Genomic DNA, 19,449 nt, shown 5'->3' on the forward strand with positions numbered 1-19,449 from the left:
CCTTGTTAGCTACGCGAAGGCTGGTCAAAAACAAACATCACGTGACATATCGCCGGAATCACCGTCAGACACTGTAAAATTAGTCGCGTCACATACAGTCAACCATGATCTGGCATTTGATTGCGGTGACTATCAACAATGACGTGGTATATAAACAAGGGGGAACCCCGTTATCACGACGGGTGAAAGCGGGATCAATTCCAATCCAGCCCGCCATCATTCGACGTCGCGCAAGTGGAGGTGAATCTCGCGGCTTTCCTTTCGCAGTTTGTGATATATACTCGGAGTATCACCGCGTACAAGTCAATCAATTGGGTCAAAGCAAACGCTGCAGCACGACTAGGGTGACATCAATCGCGGATAGCTTCGAATCATCTGCAAGACCGGCCGAGACGGAATACAAGAATCTTGGCTGAGACAGCTACGACTCGGATACCTCTGTAAACTCCCACTTGCCCCGTGCGAGGACATTCCGTTCTCAAGATGGCAAAGGCAAAGCCAGAGCCAGCCAAGGATGTCAAGATGTAAGTGCCTCGAGCCAGCAACTCTTGATCATGATCGTATGATCGCTAAGACCTCGTACCACCTTGCCGCAGCTCGAAGCAGTCCACTCTCGCCGGCTTCTTCGCACCGAAACCAATCGTAAAACCCGCCGTCAAATCGAATCATGCGCCTTCTTCCTCCCCGATATCCACCACCCTTCGTACTCCTTCCTCAGTCGCTGGTAGCTCACCTTTGACCTCTGCAAGGCCCCCACGAGCTGGCAGTCCGCTAAAGAAGACGTTGCGAACGACTGAGTTCGCAAGCGAGGATGACCTCACACCTCCACCCGAATCCGGACCTTCCTCTTCGGCAAAGACAAGCTCAGTGGGGATGAAGATGGATAGACAGCCAGTGAAAGAAGATGAAGACATAGAGATGGACGATGACGATTCGCCAGTGGTCATTGTCAGTAAATACCACAATTTTTCTGGCAGGTTTGCCCTGACGATCCCACAGGGCAGGAGGACAAAACGAAAAGTCATCTATGTTGATCCAGAAAGTGATGATTCTGATGCAAGCATGGATATGCCGAAAAGCAAGCCTGGTGGGGGTAGAGGTGCGTATGGCGTCTTCTGTCATCGGAAGATCTGTCTGCTAATCCGAGACAGGTCGCAAACCGCGGAAGAGCCTGAAGGAGGATTCCGATTCTGACGAGTTTGTCTTCAACGAGGCCGATGATGCAGCTATGGGTAAGCGGTCTGTTCTGGGTGTAAGGTCATTCTTTACTGATTTAATTCCAGCCGCTGCGGTTGATGACTACGAGGCAACCGTTCTCTCCGTCTCACCGGAACGCAGCGTTTCTCCGATTGCTCAAGTGAAGAAAAAGAAACCCTCGTCTGGCTTTTCCGCTCCTCGACCAGTTCCTAAAAAGCCAACCACTTCTTGGAATCAATCTTCGCCGTCCGTCTCCACTCCCGCTTCTCGTCCTGGTCCTCGCCCAATCGCCAACACCAACGACACACCGTCTCGTCAAGGCAGTGGCAGCATTCTGAGGGATTCGGGTTACGATCTTCTGACCCAAGCAGAGAAGAATAAGCTCGATGCAAAGGATGCAAAGAGAGAGAAGGAAACGACGTTTTCTTTCCTTCAAGATGTCAGAGATAAAGAAGGAAACCGGCCCGACGATCCCGAATATGACAATCGTACAATCCTTATCCCGAAGTCAAGCTGGGCCGAGTTCACACCGTTTGAGAAACAGTTCTGGGAGATCAAACAAAATCATTACGACACTGTCCTGTTCTTCCAAAAAGGCAAATTCTACGAATTGTACGAAGATGACGCTTTGGTCGGACACCAGGAATTCGACTTGAAGCTAACCGATAGGGTGAAAATGAAGATGGTGAGTTAGCAGGTTGTGTTGTCGCCACCTTCACCTCACTAATATAGCTCTTCTAATCAGGTCGGTGTTCCGGAACAATCGCTGGATCACTGGATTCAAAAATTCATAGGAGCTGGGCATAAGGTCGGTATAGTGCAACAAGCGGAGACAGCAATAGGGTGTGTATTCGCTACCCAAGTCTTCTACGGAGCGTCCCGCTAATCATCGTGATCTCCTGTTCAGAATGGAGATGCGAACAAAAGGTGGTGGGGCCCGAGAGATCGTCCGTCGAGAGCTTGCACAGGTTTTCACCAACGGGACCATCGTTGACGGAACGTACTTGAATTCTGATGAGGCAAACCACTGTGTCGCTATCAAAGTAAGTTCATGTCACTCTGTTGCTACGATGACTGAGACATCACTCTATAGGAATCTGTCTCTGATTCGGATGGGCTATCGTCGTTCGGCGTCTGCGTCATGGACGCTTCAACCGGTGAATTCAGCCTTTCAGCCTTTCACGACGACATCTGTCGTACGCGCCTGGAGACTTTGTTCAGGCAAGTCAGGCCTCGAGAACTTTTGCATGCCAGAGTAAGCGTTTCCCACAAGTCATTTCTCGAGGGCTGCCCGTTGACCTTAAGTTGCAGGGTAACCTATCTGTCGGCACCAGTCGTCTGTTGCGAAACATCCTGCCGGGAAATACCGACTGGCAATCTTTCAGAGAGGGCAAGGAGTTTTACTCCGCCGACGAGACTATACGGAATCTGTCCGAAATGTTCGCCACGGAGGACGATCAGGTCGACGAGGAGGGGAACCAGAAACCGGTCCTCCCCGATACCATCATGGGAATGCTGGAAGAGCCTCTTGCTTTGGAAGCACTCGGCGGGATGATGTACTACTTGAAGACCCTCAATCAGGACAAAGACTTGCTTTCGCAGAAGAACTTCAACATCTATGACCCACTCAAGGAGGGAAAGAATCTGGTTCTTGATGGACAAACTTTGAGTCATATGGAGGTGAATTTCCAGTTCTAGCCACCAATCCCACGGTGGACAGCTGACATACAGCGCGCAGGTCTTGGTGAATAATGAAGGGGGAACCGATGGAACACTGCTGAACCTGCTTCAGCGATGTCAAACTCCATTTGGTGGGAGCTTAGTCTAATGACATGACTTGCATAGACTGACGCATTTTGTCACAGGCAAGCGATTATTCCGGCTGTGGCTAACCCAGCCGCTGCGAGAGGCATCTGCTATCAATGATCGGTGATTTCATTCGACCATGTGCATGACCGTTCTCGAGCTGACGACTGATGACAGTCTGGATGCTGTTGCTGATCTCATCGATCACCCAACATTCACCGGCAACTTCACGAAACTCTGTAAGGGAATACCTGACCTTGAGGTGAGTGAGGCTGCAGTGACTACATTTCCGAGACTGATAAAACTCTCCAGCGTCTATTATCTCGTATTCATGCGGGAGCCTTGAAGCAGTCTGACTTCCTCAAAGTGGTACAGGTACGTCATGCACCGGCTGCGGCATCCGATGGCTAAGCGTGATTTCGTCTCGCCGGCAGTCTTTCACCCAGTTGAAGAACGGATTCGAGTATCTTTCGAGCACGGCAGAGAGCTTCGCGTCGCCAAGCGTTCCCGGACTCCTTCGTACCGCTCCAGACTTGTCAACTAACTTGGAGCATATCAAATCTATGTATATGGAAGATCGAGAGGGTGGGTTCTGTCTAGCTCTAGTGGTATACTCGATCAAGCCTAACACCGGTCGCAGCTGAAGAAAAGAAAACTGTTGAGATACTGCCGACTAAAGGTGCCGACGAGGCATGTGATGAGGCAGACGCTGAAGTGGAGGCGATCGAAGCAGAATTGGAGGAATTGCTGGAAGACGCTAGAGTGACCTTGAAGTAAGCGACATGGTATATCTCTGAACATTGTCTCTGATGAATTTGACTTCTTTGCAGAGAAAAGAAAGCGTGCTACTGGCATAGCGCCCAAGGCGGAAAAGAGATCTATCAAATACAAGTCCCCGCGAAGACGAAAGCGCCGGCCAACTGGACCAAGTCTGGCAGTACCAAGGTGGGTCCAAAGGCACGACGCACCAACGCACAATGAAATAGGATTGAGGCTCACTATTGCTCTAGGATTACCATCGGTATTATACGCCCAAGACGATTCCGGTCATCCGAAGACTGCAGGAGGCGCGAGAGACCCAGACTACTGCTAAAAGAAGCTTTTTCAAGAATCTGCTGTACGAGTTTGACCAAGATAGGGCGGTATGGCTTAAAGCTATCAGGTGAGATGATGCTTTATTGTCCTGGCACGATGTTTGACAGAGCTGATGCTTCTGGTCTCTTCTAGGGTGCTCGCCGAGCTAGATTGTCTCGTTTCCCTTGCGAAGGCCTCAAACGACATGGACGAGCCCAAGTGCAGACCTGAATTCGTGGATTCGGAACAAGCTTTCATCGATTTCACGGATCTTCGACATCCTTCGATGTGTCTACGGTCATCTTTCATCCCTAACGATGTGCAATTGGGCAACGCTCAGCCTCGTCAAGTGCTGCTGACCGGACCAAATATGGCGGGAAAGAGTACGCTTTTGAGGATGACAGCGGCGGGAGTGATTTTGGCGCAACTCGGATGCTATGTACCCGCTGCATCTGCAATACTGAGCCCTGTCGACAGGATACAAACGAGGATGGGAGCATATGATAGTGAGTCGGCTGCGTCGAGCATCTGTCGCTGGACGCACGGGCTGATGAGGTGGATAAGACATGTTCGCGAACGCTAGTACCTTCAAGGTGGAGCTGGACGAGTGCGCCAAGATTCTGCGAGAAGCGGGACCTAGATCATTGGTCATTCTTGATGGTGAGTGGCCCGTTTGTCAAGGGAAGAGGGGTCGCGTACTGATCGTGTGTATCAACTCGCAGAATTAGGACGAGGTACCTCCACGTATGACGGTATGGCCATCGCTGGTGCTGTACTGCATCATCTCGCGACGCACACCCTGCCCTTGGGCTTCTTTGCGGTATGTACAGGTGCCCTCTTTGGATCCACAGAAATCGGAGATGACCTTATACATGTTTCAGACCCATTACGGCTCCCTCACGGACGACTTCAACTACCACCCCAACATCCGAAATATGCACATGCAGACGCATGTGGATGACGAACAGATGCAGGTGGTATTCCTGTACAAGCTGATACCGGGCGTGGCGGAGTCCAGTCATGGTACACGTGAGTTTGACCACCAATAATCATCCACACGATTGCATAACACTATACTCAGCTGCCGTGAATTGCGTCTCCACATAATCTCGCAAAGCCGCTCATCGCGGCCAGAGACTGAAGGCTGCAGTACAGAGCTGACAGACCCTTCCCTTCCTTTCAGATGTCGCCCGAATGGCAGGTGTTCCAGACGAAGTGATACTTCGCGCCGAATCCGTGTCCGATCAGTTTTTCCAGGATTTCAAGGCGAAATTAGTCAAGAAACGTCAAAGTGCTTTACCATTGGTCGCACAAGCGGATTTCGCATGGTTGATGCAGCTTGCAAATGGGGATGTTTCTGGTGAGGGAAGTGAGGGTGGAAAGAAATTGGCGGGATTGAGGGAGCAATTGGAAGTCGTCAGGAGAGCCATAGGGCGATATGAGTTGAGCTGAGGTGGTAGCGGAGTTGCGAAATGAAGGGAAGCAGGATGTCGAAGCAAGAGAGCGAACGATCGGGGTCCACGCAGAAGAGTGGCAGAAGGAAGGATTGTTTCTGGTTGGACTTTGAGTTGTATACAGATTTTTGTTCCCCTTTGCAATAGCATGGCTGCGTGACGTCGAATAGGTCGCAATCACGTACGAGTCTGTGACTAGTATGATCACATGCATGATTGGGTTTTCACATGTCATGTGCTCCTTAAAACACCTCTAGTCCACCTCCAGCAGGCGGATCTTTTCTCCTTGATTTACCTCGTTTTCTCCTCCCCGTCTCACTTCCTTTTCGCTTATCTCCAATCGGTTGACTATTTTCTTTCCTCTTCTTCCCCTTCGATCCTCCACTTGAAAGAGGTACGGAAGAGGAAGGTCGCAACTCCTCGTCCAGCTTATCAAATACATCTGACCAATCGCTCTTCAGCCATTCTGCGCCCCAGCCACTCCCACCTCCTCCTCCTTGTGCCGGACGGAATTTCCGTCCTGCCCGATCTGCTGATTTGTAGACGAACGAAGAACCTAGGAGAGCGATCTCCATTCGAGGTGCGACGAGAAGATGGGCAGTCAAATCGACAGGTTGAGGGTAAGGATTGTCTTCTTCCTCGTCATTGAGCTCTGATTCCGAGTTAATTCCCAATCCCGGTGCTGAGTCCGTGCCCGCTCCTGCTCCTGCTCCTGCTCCTGATCCTATGGACGATGTTGTCGAGGTGGGACCCGGCGAATAAGCGGGGAAAGAAAGTCTGAACATCGTCCCATCTTTCGGGATCACTTTGACCTCATTCTTCACGGTTACGAACCGGAACGTTCCCGCGGTCTCTTCAATGACGATCCCCTTCAACCCCACCAAGGATGCGTTTCGAGAAGAGGTGACGAGTAACTGGATCCCGGTGAAGTCGGCTTTGGATAGTTTGGAAAGGATTGTCTCGGTGTTGGTGTGACTACTGGTTGGTAGGGCGATGGGGTTCGAAGATGACGAAGGGGAGGAAGAGGGGAGAGGAGGGAAAGCGAGTAGCTGAAGGAGGTAGAGAGTATGGAGATGGTGGAGTGGGATGAGGGATGTGTAGCTGTGAGAGAGATGAGGCAGTCAGTGCTCATATCCCAACGGTCAACACGTGCAAGAGCTCGACGTCTCGCATGAGTCCAGTGACTCGTCTCAAGACAAGGTCGAGGGTTCTGACATGGAAGCATTGCTTCTGTGACAGGAGTTGGATTGCAACAACGCAGAATGCGACAACGTTCTTTTGTCCCTGTCCAAGTGAAAGTTCACCACGAGTTGAAGATCGATATTCCACTCACTCAATCTTATCACCACGCTTTATCACCCCTCCCAGCCTTTTCTTCACCCTCCTCAGCCCGCTCAATCCGAGCCCTTTCAACCTCCGTTCCTCTACCTCAGCCTCCAATCGCGCTTTCGCAAGTTCTGCAGGATTTCCTCGATTCCGTTTTTTCCCTTTCACCAAATGGGACGTTGTGCCACTAGCGGCTAAAGAGGATGGATCGTCGTTCGTCAGAAGGAGGGTCTTGCCAAATAGTCGAGAAGAGTATGTAGTTGGGTCTAATGAGAGGAGCGTGGGGAGATTGGGTGGGGTCGATTGGGCTGGTAGGAGGGGGACGAGATGTTTCTTAGGAAAATGAAATATCAGGACCTACACGTGGAACGTGTCGAAGCAAGATAGGCAAGCAGCTGCGACGCACTCACCTTGACATGCGTCGAGATGGGTCGATAAGCATCGATAGGTTGACTTTGTCCACCGCCACCACTACCACTGGGCGCTGGCGAGGCATTGCGACTGGAAGACGCTGATCGCGATGCGTTCGGTCGCGAGGTTATCATACTTGCCGATCCTCCCCGCGGCATGAGAGTGACGTTTGCTGTGGTCTTTGCGCATGCGAGTATGAATGATGTTGCGAAGACGAGGATGAAAGACAAAAATTATGTGTGTGTGTGACCATTTTGATCGGATGCGGGGCCTCGGAGCGAAGGAGGTCTGTGCGTCCGTGCGTTGTTCGTTGTCACGCTTTTTCTTTCGTTTGCTCTCCTCCACCTTTTCCCCCTTCATCGACAACCATCACACTCTTTGCGACTGACACACGCCACTCGACATCGGTCTCATCCAGAGAAGTCACTCAACTCGTCGGCAATCTGACAGGGGATCCGGGAGGACCGTCAGATGGGCCCCTTAACGAGATCACGAGCATCACGCATCACGCATCACGAGCAGCACCGCACGTCATCATAAATACAGACCGGAACTCATCCTTCTCATTATGTCACGACCGAACATATCTTACCGTACTCCAGTACCCGGCCCATCCTCTCATGGACCTCCTCCTCCTGCCAGAGCGAATATGGGCTTAGATCCCAGCCCACTGGGTCGTGAAGCTCTCCAAGGCCAAGGACAAGGTCAGCTGCCCGGTCCAGGTATGATTCCTCCCAGAAGACAGACGAGCGGTTCGACAGCTAGTCGGTCGACGGTAGGTCGCTGCTTTTCGTCCAGTCATGGTTCTCGGAAAACCCGTTGGGGAGTAAAGGTGTCAGAAGTGTGGGAAACTGATAATATGCGATTGCTTGACAGTTCACAAGCGCTTTAGATTCATCGATCACAAGGTTGCTGGTTACCACGAAACAGCTGCTACAGGGCTTAGAACAATGGTCGCAGCGTGTCATCTCGGAGAACGACGTGAGTCATCTGCCGCTTGAAGAGATACGCCAGTCATGATGTCCGTTAGATAGCTGACAAGTCTCATTCGCCTATGCAGGTTAGCGATATATACGTCAGGTTAGGAAACGGATTCGAAGTCTGTATACAAGCCTTTCAGCGAGCTGGCATACCCACCGCGTAAGTCACAGCACTAAGAACAGCGATCCAACTCATCATCCGATCGCGCTGTTGCTGACGCTCGCTGTATCCGTAGGGAGCTTGACTCGATCCCGAATGATCTACGAGCGTGTCTCGAACAATGTTTGTCTTATGAACAAGATCACGAAACTCTCGAAGTCTACTTGCCAGAAATCCGACAGATCATTTATAATCTCCTCCATGGCTTGAAGCAGAAACAAGCTGCGTACAAGCGTCTCGTCCAGGAACGGCAAAGAGAGATACCGCCGCCCGCCACGTCCTCACAATCTTCCCTGCCACAGAATCTGGCGACGGAAAGCTCAGTCGCTCCCCAACTTCAGCAAGATCAAAGCAGACGACCGTCGAGGGGTGAGAACCAGGTACAAGAGTCTCGGCTTTCAGCGAGATCAGGTAATTCCACCAGCTCCACAAGTCCAGCTTCTGTCAATTCGCAGTTACCGCCAACTAAGGTGCCATCGTCACAAGCTTTAGCAGAAAGAAGCGGAGCACGTACAGGTCTTCCTTCTCGGCCGGCCCCTCCGGACGCTTTTCGCCCACCTCGTGCGCGTTTGCCGGATTCTCGACAAACCCCTTCTCCTGTCCCACCTCCCGAAGCGTCACTTGTGGTCCGGCATCAACTCACTGACAATCCCGTCCCATCACAACCGCCAACGATACCGACCATCGCTGTGCCTAACAACAAACCCACACCGCCTCGTCCCGACAGGTTCAGCAGAGACAGCTATGGGAGTATGCGTCCCGTTTCCAGATTCTCCGCAGATTCAGACATTACGAATGGTTCTCCAATCCGGTCACCGCCAAATCGAAGTCCCAATAAAACTACAGACACGCTACCTAGAACAACTGAAGAAGAAGAAGAGGAGCAGGAAGAAGAAGACAACCAGGAGGAAACGCGGAGAGAGCCAGAACCGGTCAAGATCGCACCTTCTCTACCCATCCCCAACCTCCCTGCAGCGATCTCCTTGCCAGACGAATCTGCTGCAGCTGCTTTGGAGGCTTTGCCAGACGTCCCGCCAGAGACACGAGCGACTCTTGCTGCTCTTCAGCGGTCTGATGCGCTGGAACGTCGAGCATCCAAACGATTTTCCTCGTACACCTTCAACAAAATGCTGCCAGGTTCTCCTGGAAAGAAGACCTCAATAGGAAGTCCACAAAGACCGATCAGACGCGCAGATAGACCTCCACCTATGCCAGCTTTCCCCGAGGGTTTGACCAATGCGCCATTAATACCTTCACCAAGTGATGAGGACGACCGATCGCCTTCTGCTACCGCTGCGAGACATCTGCAGGCGAACGGAAATACAGCGGGCAACGTATCGGTAGATGACCGACCTTCATCGCCATCATCAAATCGCAGTGCCTCCCCTCTGCCTTCCGACAGATCAGACGGTTCCGTCCGAGTTGTCAGAACACCTGAACCAGGCGAGACCTCCACCCTTCCCATGTCCGTGCATGCGACTCCTCGGCCACGCTCTTCCGTGTCTGGGCCAGCAGCGGTGTCTGTCTTCTTACAAATCGGTAGACAGGTGAAGAAAGCAAAACTGGAGCTACCTGTCACTTTCAGCAATCTGCGGCTGCTCTTCATGGAGCGATTCGAATACGATCCTGGTATGGAGGATTTTCCAGACGTCTATCTGAGAGATAATAGGACTGGAGTGCAATTTGAATTGGAAGATATGGACGATCTCAAGGACGGCTGTGTGTTGAGTTTGAACATTGAGCGTGAGTGCAACATCCGTCTCTAGTAGATATATCAACGAAGTCGACGCTGATCGATTGTTGAAAATCAGCGCTGGACCAAGTCAAACAACACTTCGATACCACCTTCGCTACCCTGATGCAAGAGATCAAGGAGATGAAGAAAACAATGGATGCCTCTAAACGGATTTCGATGACCCCTTCGCCTTCACTGCTAACCGTTTCTCCTTCGGCGCCTCAGATGTCCCGTCGGAATACCTATATCAAACCACCTTCGGAGACCGCCATTTCACCGACCCCTGCGCCTCGTTCGCTCTCTCCAACTCATAACGGCCCGCTGGGTCCCGTCGACCCCGAGCGAGTCAAAGAACTTCAAGGACAATATGACGAAGTTCAGTCACTCCGTCGAGATCTTGCAGTTATGCGACAGATACACGTCGATTTCCTGTCCGACACCAAAGAATCTTTCACCAAACTCCGGATGCAGAACGCAGCGATGCGAGAGGTGGTCAAGACGAAGATGGGTGGATCTCGAGCATTGTTGGACAACTCGAAAGCGAAATTGGAGGCTCGATGTCAAGATACGATCCAGGCTGTCGAGGAGATCAGCGATACGATCGATACGGCACGTGAAGATGCCTATAGACGATTTGTGACGCCATCGAAATCTCAAATGGCCAATATCAAGTCCAATCTAGAGAAAGCCAGACGCCTGGTTGACGAGTTCTCAAGCGACGTTCAACTTGCCGATCCGACGTGGCGAGCCACCTGGCAGACTGAATTACATCGAGTAATGGAAGAACAAAAGTTGCTGAACTATCAATTGAAACTTTGTTCGGATCTCAAAAACGATATCAAAGATGCGGAAGAGATGTTGGGCAATGTCCAGGATTTCGTGAATCAGCGCGCTGCAGGAGGAATCGGGAGAACACCAGGAAGTGCCAAGGCCTTTGGTCTCAAATCACCTAGCGCGGGCGTTGGCGAAGATTCGATGAATGGCGGTGAAGGGGAGGGTGGGATCCCACATCTATTGATGGAGATCCGAACCAAGGAGACGGATCCCAATCAACGGTTGAAAGCTATCGAGGCGCAACAGAGAGCTCGAGAGAGGGAGAAAGCGAACAAAGTCGATGATTTCGAGGATGAATTGCAGAAATTTGTGGGAGGTAGGAAATTGAAGAAGACGGGTGGAACGGAGGAAGCGGAACGGATGAGATTGAGAAGACAAGAGCAGACTCTGAGGAGAATGATGGGTAGTGGGGAAGGTGTTGGTGTTGGTGGAGGTGGAGGTGTAGGTGTAGGTGTATTGAGTCCTCAGAATACAGGAGGAACAGGTGGATCAGGAAGAGCGATGAGCCCTCAATTGATAGGACGTGAAGGGAAACCTTTGACCACGGGAGGTAGTATAAGTAATCGTTTGACACCGAATATAACAGGAGGGAGCATCAAGCAGGAGCCAGGGACAAGTGTGAAGCAGGAGCCGGAAGTGACTGTGAAACAGGAACCGGAATAATTCATATAAAGATGAAGGTCGATCTCCCAGCGATACTCGTCGCACTGCCGGACAGACATCATTCTCTTGTATGCTGATTGTTTATACATCGCTTCAAATATAAAGTAGATGACAGTGTTGACAGAAGTGTAAACTGGCGTCGTACCGTGTATCTCTCCCAAAAGCAATACAAAACAAGAAAGGATGAGACGCTCCACTGCTTATACACTCTGCGCCCTCCTCATATGGACTGACGGATCACAACAAATGACCGAATCTCCCTCACTTTCCCTCCTTCCCTTGGACTCAACTCCCATTCTGGTCCCAAATGTGGCTCGTGCGTCAGGAGCAAGATCGATCACGTTAACCCTGAGCCTCGACGCTCGCCAAAGCCTTCTGGACTTCCCTCAAGGCTTTCTCCGCACTGACACTTTCCCTTCTCGCTCCTCCGGTCTTCCATCCTTGTCCCGCTGAAGGATCCATGATGACTACAGGATCACCTCCGCTCGAAGAGGATGCTGAAGCGGATCTCGAGGCGGATCCCACAGGTCCTGCTGAGGATTCCGAATGCGTAGGCAATCTCGGTACGTTTGCGAAAGATAACACTCCTCCGGACAACAATCCGTTGGACCCGCTACCTCCTCCACCCATAGATCCACGTGCCCACGAAGACGAAGCCGACCCTGTCCTCTGATGGAATCCACCTCCGATGCGTTGAGGAGCTGTCGCACCTCGGACATGTGTTCCGGATCCTGAGAGAGGGAGATTCCCGTTTGTGTTACCATTGGAAACACCACCGATGGTACCGAGTGAGATGGAGCCGGTCGGATTGTGTTTCGAGATCGAGTTGGTCACTGACATTGCGCGAGAATGGACTTGAGGAGCAGCAGGATCGTTGTTGGTTGGGAAGGGGAATGTGGCATTTGGCATGGATGGACCGCCACCACCGTTCATGGCGTTCGACATGGAAGTTCGATGGCCCATGGATCGAGAGGCGAGCGACTGGATGATTTGAGCAGCATCAGGTCGGTCGTAAGGTCGGATCAGTCCACGGAAATGGGAAGGAGGGTTGAGGACGAAGGAAAGGTAGGCTCGTTTGGCTGCGGAAGGAGATGGGTGGCGATTGATGCGAAAGAGCAAGAAGAGTGATAGCGCAAGTGGTGGTACAGGAGATTTCGTTTCAGATCAGCATACATTTGGCACGAACACACTTCACTAGCTTGGGCGTCTGCGGGGCGTCTACTCACCAACAGAAGCGTCAGCAAATACGACAAGCGCGTTGACGTCGTCTAGCCATTTGATCCGGAAACCTCCCTTTTCATTCTCCCATTCTTTGAACATGAGTTGAAGGTCCCGAGTCTTGAGTCTGGAATGGACAGTAGGCAACAAGGTGTCAGCTTGTGTCGACATCGTAATGCATGGCGTGTCTAGCCGATGATCATACGGTAACGCGCCACAGTGGGAGAGAGGGGGAAGGATCAGAAAGCAGACTAGGCACTCACTCTGGAGAGAAGTTGGCTAGGTGTAAGATCCTAGTAACCGCCGCTGACAGCTGTACTTGGGATGAGGAAGGGGCGGCGAGTATGGTCCCGTTCGGCAATGAGATGGACATGATTTGTGAATTGAACTGTTATGAGGTTGTAATAACGGAAGTGAAAAATCAATGCTTATGTGCTGCGACTTGTGCGTCTACTAAATTGAATGCCTATGAAATCTGAGAGATGATGATGATGACGATGATTGTGAAATGCGGTGAAGCTGGATCGTTATATGTTTCGATGCGGTTGAAGTGACGAGTACGATGAGTAAAAACGGATAAGAGGGTAAGGATTTGGTGTCGAGAGGTGATGAGGAGGTCACGTATCAAACGTTACAATATGTGTTCCAAGTGAGTGAGTGTGGGGATCGTGAGCTCGGCTGAGAAGAAAGAGAGTGAGAGAGACGAATAGACGATGTGATGCGATAAACAGTAGGAAAATGCTCGAGAGATGGTTCATGAGATGAAACCTATGGACAAAAGAGAGAGAGAGAGCAGCCAGGAGATGCACGCGTCGACGTTGAGAAAGACGACGACCGATGTACAGATGGGAGTGCCACAGATCGGCCATATCCGTAAATCCCGATCTGCAGATGAGCTCTGTGTGGCTGATAACGCACTTACCCATCGGGATCAGATGTGACCGAGTCTGGTGATTTCAGGGTCAAACGTCAAGTAAGTATCCGGGGTATATAGCTCATATATAACTACATCATCCCATCACACCATACCTTCGCCTCCCTCTCTCTCTCTCTCTCTCTTTTCCTCTCTTACTCATCGTATCATTCAGAGTATAACCTCTCTCCTTTCAACATCAATCAAACTGTGAGTCACGCTTCTGTTTCGGCTCACTTCCTTGATCAGCCTCTGGATGCATATCCCAGTGGATGGAATGCATGGTGACATGGCGGGCTGGACGGAAGACGCAGATAGGGGGACCGCGCGATAAGCATTGGCAGGCAAGCCTTTGCCACCCATCACACTCCGTTCTTCTACCACTTTCCATCCAACATCTACTCATCCGTACATCTCCTCCCATCCCCCGCCATTCATTCTTTCATCTTCTACCCTTTCTCACACAGCAACGATCGGATCGGTTCCACTTCAGATATAAAGACTCATCTGCTGACCTCATCTCTACCGCTTCCTTCTTCCCACGCTTCCATCGATTCCGTCCATCCATCGACACAATACTTGTCGATCCATACAGACATTTCCCAAACTACCTACTGCACCACTGAACAGCAAGCATTATGCAGATCTTCGTAAGTTGCACATCGGCGCATCGCCGACGGCTTATCGATCAACGGGCTAACGCGTCGTTTCGCCACTGTTCAGGTCAAGACGTAAGTCTTCCGATCTTCAATTCCCTATGATCTCCTTGTCCCTTGACTTCGTTTCCGCGTCTGACCGTCCCTTCAGCCTCACCGGAAAGACCATCACCCTCGAAGTCGAGTCTTCGGACACTATCGACAACGTCAAGTCCAAGATTCAGGACAAGGAGGGTATCCCCCCAGACCAGCAGCGATTGATTTTCGCTGGTAAGCAACTCGAGGACGGTCGAACCCTTTCAGACTACAGTGAGCTGCAGCCACACATTGAAGCAGACGATGGTTATCTGCCTGCTGACAACACACGTAATCGCAGACATCCAGAAAGAGTCTACTCTTCACTTGGTTTTGCGTCTCCGAGGTGGTATGCAGATCTTCGTCAAGACCCTCACCGGCAAGACTATCACTCTCGAGGTCGAGTCCTCGGACACGATTGACAACGTCAAGTCTAAGATCCAGGACAAGGAGGGTATTCCTCCAGACCAGCAACGTCTCATTTTTGCCGGTAAACAGCTCGAAGACGGCCGAACCCTCTCTGACTACAGTGAGTTATCGGTCCGTCGTATTTGTTGGTGCTCTGCTGACATTTTGTGTTCGCAGACATCCAAAAAGAGTCCACTCTTCACCTCGTTCTTCGTCTCCGAGGAGGTATGCAGATCTTTGTCAAGACTCTCACCGGTAAAACCATTACCCTGGAAGTCGAATCGTCCGATACCATCGACAACGTGAAGAGCAAGATCCAGGATAAGGAAGGTATCCCTCCTGATCAACAACGTCTTATCTTCGCCGGAAAGCAGCTCGAGGATGGCCGAACATTGTCTGATTACAGTGAGTCCCACAGTACCGTTCATCATCCTCGAACGTGCTGACCTGATTCACCAGACATTCAGAAGGAGTCCACTCTTCACCTTGTCCTTCGTCTCCGTGGTGGTATGCAGATTTTCGTCAAGACCTTGACTGGAAAGACAATCACACTCGAGGTGGAGTCGTCCGATACAATTGACAACGTCAAGTCGAAAATCCAGGACAAGTGAGTGGGCTCGTGATGTGTTGTATAGTACTGACAGTATTGTAGGGAAGGTATTCCTCCAGACCAGCAACGACTGATCTTCGCCGGAAAGCAACTGGAAGATGGACGAACTCTTTCGGATTACAACATCCAAAAGGAGTCTACTCTTCACTTGGTGCTTCGACTCCGAGGTGGTATGCAGATCTTTGTTAAGACGTGAGTCGAGCCATAGGATATCGAAACATCGAGACCAAAGCTGACAGAACTCTTAGTCTTACTGGCAAAACCATCACGCTTGAGGTTGAGTCTTCCGACACCATTGACAACGTCAAATCGAAGATTCAGGACAAGGAGGGTATCCCTCCTGATCAGCAACGATTGATCTTTGCTGGAAAGCAGCTGGAAGATGGACGTACTTTGTCCGACTACAACATCCAGAAGGAGTCGACCCTTCACTTGGTCCTCCGTCTTCGTGGTGGTCAATAGGGTGAAGTGAAGCCATAGTACTGAAACCTCTGTAGTGTTGTCCGAGTAAAATCTTTTGTAGGCGAATGAATTTGTCCAATATGCAGCAGAAACTGAAGGATCACGCGTGGTGAATGGCGGTAAAAACCATATGGGACAATCGATCAGGCTGGAACTGATTCGACGAGTGCAAACCACCAGCGTTGACAAGTACGAATGAAATTGGGCACAATGCAAATCGATGCATGATGGTCCTTATATGTATAGTTATGGCTACATGGAAATTATGTTCCCTTCCACGTCCTGGCCCTCCATCCACCTCTCCGCACACCTCCGTCCATGATGATGGATTACCACACCGCCGCCCCGTTCTCCTTCCCGATCTTTCTCTTCGGAGAAGTTCTCTCAAGTACCCTTACTTCTCTTACCACTATCGATATCACTGACACCGATCCCCAGTCCAACAACAGGAGGCACCACGCCCACTCCCGCCGAACCCAGATTCATCCTCTCTCTCGGACTATCCAGACTCGTCTCATCGCGATGTCTCACTCGTGGAGTTACGGGTTTCGCAAATCCGGGTGAAACAGGACTCTGATCCGTTTCCATCCTTCCTCTTTCTCTTTCTCTCGACATAGTACCACCACCACCACCACCACCACCACCATCACCGACACCATGATCAATATCATCATCATCTTGATGACCGATTGGTAGTGTGGAAGGACGAGTCTGAGTGATACCTGATGATATATCGCTACTGGTAGTGATATTGTCATTGGTACTGGTGAAAGAAGGGAGATGAACGTGTATAGGCTTGGAAGGGATGATACTGTGTGGTCTGGTCTTGACGATTGACTTTAACGCTCCGCCACCACTAGTAGCAGCACTCTCCCCCACATGTCCAGATACGTTCCCGCTCGTTCTTCTACTTGCCGCTGGTATCGTTGCTATAGAGGTTGACAACGAGGATAGGACTCCATCGTCTCCCGGTAAGGACTTCCGTCTGAATATTCCTCCGACGAGAGATTTCAGCGATCGTCCGTGTGGACCAGAGTGGTGAACATGTGGGTGACTGGCTGGTTGAGAGGTTGCAGCTTGTGGGACGGGAATTGTAGGGTAGGATGTTGATGTTGATGTTGGATGAGGTTGGGTATATCCTGCCGTCATGCTATCGTTCGTCGTCGAGCCACTTGATCCCTGTGTCTGTTCCGGCCTTTCCACAAGACTTGATCTCGACCGATCTTCAAAACTGCCCTGTACCATGACGGGCGTGACGTCCACTTTTGGTTCTGCCAATCTCGGATCCGACACAGAGATCGAGATCGTCCTCCCTCTTGGCTTGATACTACCTCCACGTATTGAAGATCTCGATGAGGACGGTATGGAAGACGAAGACGCGGTTGATCCTGACGCTGAATAGGGTGATGATTGTAGTAGATCTGTTGAATGGGACGCGGGTCGCAGTGTCGGGTCGATATCCATCGTCACACTTGCTTTACTTTTCCGCCGTTGTTTCGTTCTCCCTCTAGACGATATTGTTGGTGATATTGACTCCGATTGAGTGTCCACAACCATCATCCCATCGCTGGGAGGATGTCTCGATATATCTCCTGAATCAGAACTTCCTCTTCTCATCTCGAGATCTTCATCGTCCTTCACATCCTCATCGTTCAGCAATGCTCCATCCTTCTCAGCATCTATCTCTGACTCTTCGTCAGCAATCTCGCTGCCTATACCAGGGGATTCGGCCGCTGGCCGAGGTTTTGAATGAGAGCGGGGGAACTCCATGAAAGGTGGTGCTATAGGTGGTGGTGCTTGGGTGTGACCGCCGTGCGAACGGATCAACGAGGTGTAGTATTTTTGCAGAGTCTCCGCGTGGCACTAAATAGATTAGATCGTCAATATCATCATATATGACGAGCACCGCCCTGTCTCAGCTAATGGTCATGCCTGCGTATTCTGCACAGCGAACTCCAGTGACACTGCTCAAGAGAGCTTCATGCGAGGTACAATGACCACGCCCACCCAACACTCACACATAGATCCCACTTGGTAACCCTCAACAACTCTCTTTCTAGCGCATTCAGCTCGTTGGTCTTGATCCCTCCCACTTTCGCATAATGCGCATTGGTGCAGAACACATCGCATTGTGCTTTCGAGCCGGCGCACACGCTCGCGATGAGGAATCGGTGAACGGTCAGGGATGAGAGGGTGAAGGTGGGGAGATTGAGGCAGGTTATGTCGATGTAGGAGAGCAGGGATAGGAGTGGGATTTTCTGTTTGCCGGTGGGAGTCGGTTGGTGAGTCGGTGAAAATATGGTGGCAAATGTCAGCAACCCCGTAAATCTGTGAGCCAGCTCATGAATCTCAGACATCCACGACTCTCCTTCCACTACTGATTGTTCACTCCAGACATCCAGTCCCCTTCTCTGGACTTGCACATCTCGATCCTCACAGCGTCCGGATCCGGATCCGGATCCGGATCTCGCCTCACTCACCTCACAATTCGTATATCTCACTATTCTCCTCAGATAATCGACGACACTGATCCCCGGCGCAGCTCTCGAATGGAACCTCGTCAACGCATCCGGCGTGAGAAGCACCTGATCGTTATGCGTGATGAGAAGGTCGAGCATGTGCGCGAGGAGTGTGATCAGTGTTTCAAGAGGACAGTCGATGAATGCCCATGGTAATTCGGCGAGTCCTTCTGTGGTGGTGGAAGAAGAAGATGAAGGTTGAGGTTGAGGTTGAGGTTGAGAGGTAGTCATTGTAGTCTGGGTTCTCGCGTTACGATGACATGGGAACGAGGTCGTTGATATTGTCGTGGGTGTTCGATGCGGTGATACTGATTCACCTCAATCGTCTCGTCGCTCAATGAGACTATCGTTCGTCCGTCTGTGATGTATGACCTGACCTGTCACGCTCACTTTGTCCTGATATTCGAGTAGAGTTCACCAACAAGAGAGAGGAAAGATTTTGACCAGAGTCGCCAACAAAGCCAACCCGACGAGATCTATATGACTCTGTATGCTCCGCACAGATCCAGCTAGGCGTTCTCGCTCTCTCGCGTCCACCAATATATGGATCGTATCGATGCTCCAAGAGGTGATAAACGATGTCGACGAATACCAAAAACGTCAAGAGCAACAACGTGCGTGCTGTCTTTCTTTCCTTCTTGCTTTCTTTTGTACTTGATCCCCAATCTCGTACTTCAGGTCGTACTCCCTTTTAACCCTCGGCTCAACCCAATTAGACGAGAGAGTGTGTCGAGGATCCTTCTCACTTCAGATCTGGTCAGGTAGATGGATAAGGGATTGATAGGTGACAGTCATGTTAGGGAACGAACGTATCAACGACGAGCAAAGTCGCAGCGAGCAAGTCAAACGACGGTGGAAATGGTGATCAACATCTCAGGGTCGAGGTTGAGGGACACGTGGTTGACATCTACGGTCAAATGCGAAAATGCGAAGTGGGCGTTGGCTATT

The 19,449-nt window shown here is 51.0% G+C and overlaps 6 protein-coding genes across 6 annotated transcripts; 3 read left to right on the forward strand and 3 right to left on the reverse strand.

Moving 5' to 3' along the window:
- Window positions 1-483: 483 nt before the first annotated feature.
- IAR55_006081 (uncharacterized protein) lies at window positions 484-5,529 on the forward strand (the record flags this gene model as incomplete). Its single annotated transcript, XM_066949168.1, has 22 exons — window positions 484-524; window positions 597-948; window positions 1,000-1,099; window positions 1,152-1,232; window positions 1,284-1,882; window positions 1,943-2,040; window positions 2,105-2,240; window positions 2,291-2,452; window positions 2,509-2,877; window positions 2,936-3,008; window positions 3,063-3,126; window positions 3,181-3,265; window positions 3,316-3,378; window positions 3,438-3,588; window positions 3,644-3,776; window positions 3,834-3,948; window positions 4,014-4,165; window positions 4,231-4,583; window positions 4,642-4,737; window positions 4,800-4,897; window positions 4,959-5,106; window positions 5,261-5,529. The coding sequence occupies 22 exons, from the start codon at window positions 484-486 to the stop codon at window positions 5,527-5,529; spliced, it is 3,738 nt and encodes a 1,245-aa protein (XP_066800176.1).
- Window positions 5,530-5,773: 244 nt separating this feature from the next.
- IAR55_006082 (uncharacterized protein) lies at window positions 5,774-7,426 on the reverse strand (the record flags this gene model as incomplete). The annotated part of the gene is made up of 3 exons (XM_066949169.1): window positions 5,774-6,632; window positions 6,865-7,190; window positions 7,268-7,426. The coding sequence occupies 3 exons, from the start codon at window positions 7,424-7,426 to the stop codon at window positions 5,774-5,776; spliced, it is 1,344 nt and encodes a 447-aa protein (XP_066800177.1).
- A 410-nt stretch (window positions 7,427-7,836) lies between these two features.
- On the forward strand, window positions 7,837-11,640 carry IAR55_006083 (uncharacterized protein; the record flags this gene model as incomplete). The annotated part of the gene is made up of 5 exons (XM_066949170.1): window positions 7,837-8,043; window positions 8,145-8,249; window positions 8,329-8,408; window positions 8,485-10,151; window positions 10,220-11,640. The coding sequence occupies 5 exons, from the start codon at window positions 7,837-7,839 to the stop codon at window positions 11,638-11,640; spliced, it is 3,480 nt and encodes a 1,159-aa protein (XP_066800178.1).
- A 342-nt stretch (window positions 11,641-11,982) lies between these two features.
- On the reverse strand, window positions 11,983-13,231 carry IAR55_006084 (uncharacterized protein; the record flags this gene model as incomplete). Its single annotated transcript, XM_066949171.1, has 3 exons — window positions 11,983-12,719; window positions 12,867-12,985; window positions 13,122-13,231. The coding sequence occupies 3 exons, from the start codon at window positions 13,229-13,231 to the stop codon at window positions 11,983-11,985; spliced, it is 966 nt and encodes a 321-aa protein (XP_066800179.1).
- Window positions 13,232-14,409: 1,178 nt separating this feature from the next.
- On the forward strand, window positions 14,410-15,982 carry IAR55_006085 (polyubiquitin; the record flags this gene model as incomplete). The annotated part of the gene is made up of 8 exons (XM_066949172.1): window positions 14,410-14,421; window positions 14,495-14,502; window positions 14,579-14,736; window positions 14,804-15,031; window positions 15,088-15,315; window positions 15,370-15,517; window positions 15,563-15,712; window positions 15,769-15,982. 8 exons carry the CDS (start codon window positions 14,410-14,412, stop codon window positions 15,980-15,982), a joined length of 1,146 nt encoding a protein of 381 aa, XP_066800180.1.
- A 384-nt stretch (window positions 15,983-16,366) lies between these two features.
- On the reverse strand, window positions 16,367-18,732 carry IAR55_006086 (uncharacterized protein; the record flags this gene model as incomplete). The annotated part of the gene is made up of 3 exons (XM_066949173.1): window positions 16,367-17,845; window positions 18,001-18,240; window positions 18,463-18,732. 3 exons carry the CDS (start codon window positions 18,730-18,732, stop codon window positions 16,367-16,369), a joined length of 1,989 nt encoding a protein of 662 aa, XP_066800181.1.
- Between the last annotated feature and the right edge of the window lie 717 nt (window positions 18,733-19,449).

The sequence above is a fragment of the Kwoniella newhampshirensis genome, chromosome 13, assembly GCF_039105145.1.
Source record: "Kwoniella newhampshirensis strain CBS 13917 chromosome 13, whole genome shotgun sequence".
Taxonomy (NCBI): domain Eukaryota; kingdom Fungi; phylum Basidiomycota; class Tremellomycetes; order Tremellales; family Cryptococcaceae; genus Kwoniella; species Kwoniella newhampshirensis.